Source organism: Montipora capricornis, chromosome 2 (assembly GCF_036669925.1).
Source record: "Montipora capricornis isolate CH-2021 chromosome 2, ASM3666992v2, whole genome shotgun sequence".
Taxonomy (NCBI): Eukaryota; Metazoa; Cnidaria; class Anthozoa; order Scleractinia; family Acroporidae; genus Montipora; species Montipora capricornis.
The window spans coordinates 18909292-18911791 of NC_090884.1; the positions used below are offsets into that span (position 1 = coordinate 18909292).

At 39.9% G+C, this 2500-nt stretch overlaps 1 protein-coding gene across 1 annotated transcript in view; it reads right to left on the bottom strand.

Moving 5' to 3' along the window:
* LOC138039004 (IQ domain-containing protein H-like) overlaps positions 1-2500 on the bottom strand; it is a 182280-nt gene that overhangs the window by 75447 nt on the left and 104333 nt on the right. The window contains exon 20 of the mRNA XM_068885137.1: positions 2360-2426. Coding sequence (XP_068741238.1) covers positions 2360-2426 — 67 coding nt within the window. The remainder of the gene's footprint in view (positions 1-2359; positions 2427-2500) is intronic.

Consider the following 2500-nt stretch of genomic DNA (forward strand, 5'->3'; position numbering starts at 1 on the left):
CACTAACGATGTCAACTCATATTAGGAAACTCTGCAGTGCAGCGTTTTATCACTTGCACAACATCAGTTGCATCAGGAAATTTCTTAGTCTGGAGTTCACTAAAACCTTAGTTCACACCATTTCAAGGTATTGCAGTTTACATTTAAGGCTATAAGTGGCATAGCCCATCTTTACATCCAAGACCTTGTCCTCCTGAAATCACAAGGTGCGTATAGCTTGCATTCAACAAGAGGAATTTTGCTCGCGGCTCCATCAGTAAGGACAGAAGTTACCTTGGGTGACAGATCATTTCAGGTTGTCGCCCCAAAACTCTGGAATTTGCTGCCCCACGAAATTAGAGCCATCACCACTGTTGATATTTTTACGCGTCATCTTAAAACCTATCCTTTTAAAGTAAGCAGTGGTGGGTACATGGTCAGAAGACCTGGTGAATGTCCAAGGCCTGGACCTGCTCCTTGTACTATGAGTTGAACCATTCCCAGCATAGTTTGAGACATAACCCAGGTACCCATCCTGTTGAAGATCCACCAGCAGAGCGCTTGGTTGGAAGTTCAGCACAAAGCGAAGAACCTGTTGCTGAGGATTCTTGAGAATAACCCAGGGAACACAAATTAGGAAGGAACAGACCGCAAGCAAGAGAGCAACCCAAGGAATAGTGCACAAAGAGGCCCTTCAAATCTTCAAATGCAAAGTCTCCACGAAAATCTGGCAAGTAGTTCAGTTTCAAAAGAAACATGAGCTTGTGAAACAGAGGAAGACAGAGAATTTTTCAGGATTATCATGGGAGTGAACAAAATGTACCAGTAGGAAGCGAGTTTGGATGGCAATGGAAGACTTAAGCTGCATCTGGCTCGCTTAAATGTAACCTTGTCTTCAGGATCTTATCAGTATAATAATAGCAAGACAGGTTACTGGCAAACGGAAGATGATTTTGGAGATATGAGATCTATTTGCCAGGGTCGTCTTTAGCCAACATCATTAAAAAATGCTAAAAAGTCACTGGGGAGTGGTTGATCTATTTGTTCTAGGACTGTTCAATTCTCACATAGATTAGGTCTTAAAACAATTTTAAAAACACTTGACAAGAACATGATACTTTATTAAACATGATAAGGATGTCACCAAAGTATATGGCGTTGTACGTAAGAAACAAGGTCCCTTTCACTCATTGTATTACAATTTGACTTATCAAGAATGTGAACCAGTTTGTCCCAGTATTCATAGGGTACCTTCTCCACACTGGTTAAAGCGTTTGTGAGATATGGCTGCTCCGATCTATCTGTCGACTCCTTAGCTTCTTTAATTTTGTTTCCACTTGCTTCACGATCAATGTTGTGATCACCTTTCATCAATTTTTTTACTTGAGCATAAACGTTTTTGTTTGTTGCTATCCCTTCAACGTTTTCCTGAACACTAATTTTTATCACTTACCTTTAGGTTCCAAGTTTTTCCACTGCACTATATTTTTGTGGTCGGACCTTCACATTTCATTACAGCTTCACAAACAGCAGCAGCAAATAATTGCCGGTCCAGGAAAATGGTCAAGTCAGTGTGACTATAGGTCAACATTGCGCACAATTTGGGGTATTAACTGTGAGTTGCTTTCTGACAGGTCACAACATTGTCAGGCGAGGTCTCTGAACTAGAGTCATGCTATTTTGATATGCATTTATAGTTTGTGCAGTGACCGTGAACTAACAAGGACGCCCAGTTCCTTTGGCTCGGCAATTGGCAATTGCTGTATCATGCGAATTTGATTTTCACAACAAAAGAATACACAATATCTAAGCGTTCAATAGATAACCAAAACAGAGGCCAGACCTCCAATTTCAGTGTGTTGCTTATTTATGATGGCCAGTTTTCACCATATGTGCGCAACCATACGTTTTCTTCTGCTTCCAAATTTGTTCTACATCACTACTGGTAACGTAAGTGTGGAGCTCAGACAATCTTGGACAAAAGGAAACATTAGTACCCCCTACCAGTAAAATCAATGATGAATCCACACGCACCTTGAACGCTGCCATTTTTTCATCATTGAAATTGGGGGGAGGGACAGTCTTCATTTCGATTTGAAATGTCCAAGATTGTGGTATGGCATCATTTCTAGTCACACGTTTCCTATGGATTCGTACTTCCCTTCATATTGCAATTTGCAGATATAACATTCCATGATATAGAAGATGTAAGCTCTTTTGCAGTCAACTTCATAGAATATTTTAAGAGATCTGCCGTTACTTCAGAAATTAGTAATGGTGTCAGCGACTTGTTTACAGCCGAGATTTCCAGTTGTCTAATGGCAATATATATTTGTAAATGTGCCTAAATTTGTAATGTACAATGCACTCAGTCACCCACCTAATGACGGTAAATGAATTATTACTCTTCTGGAATTCTTGATACGAGGCCAATTGTCCCTAAACTCCTGGAAAGTAAACAAAAACGTTTGACCACACAATATGTATGAACATATGTTATTATAATCACAAAACATGGCTT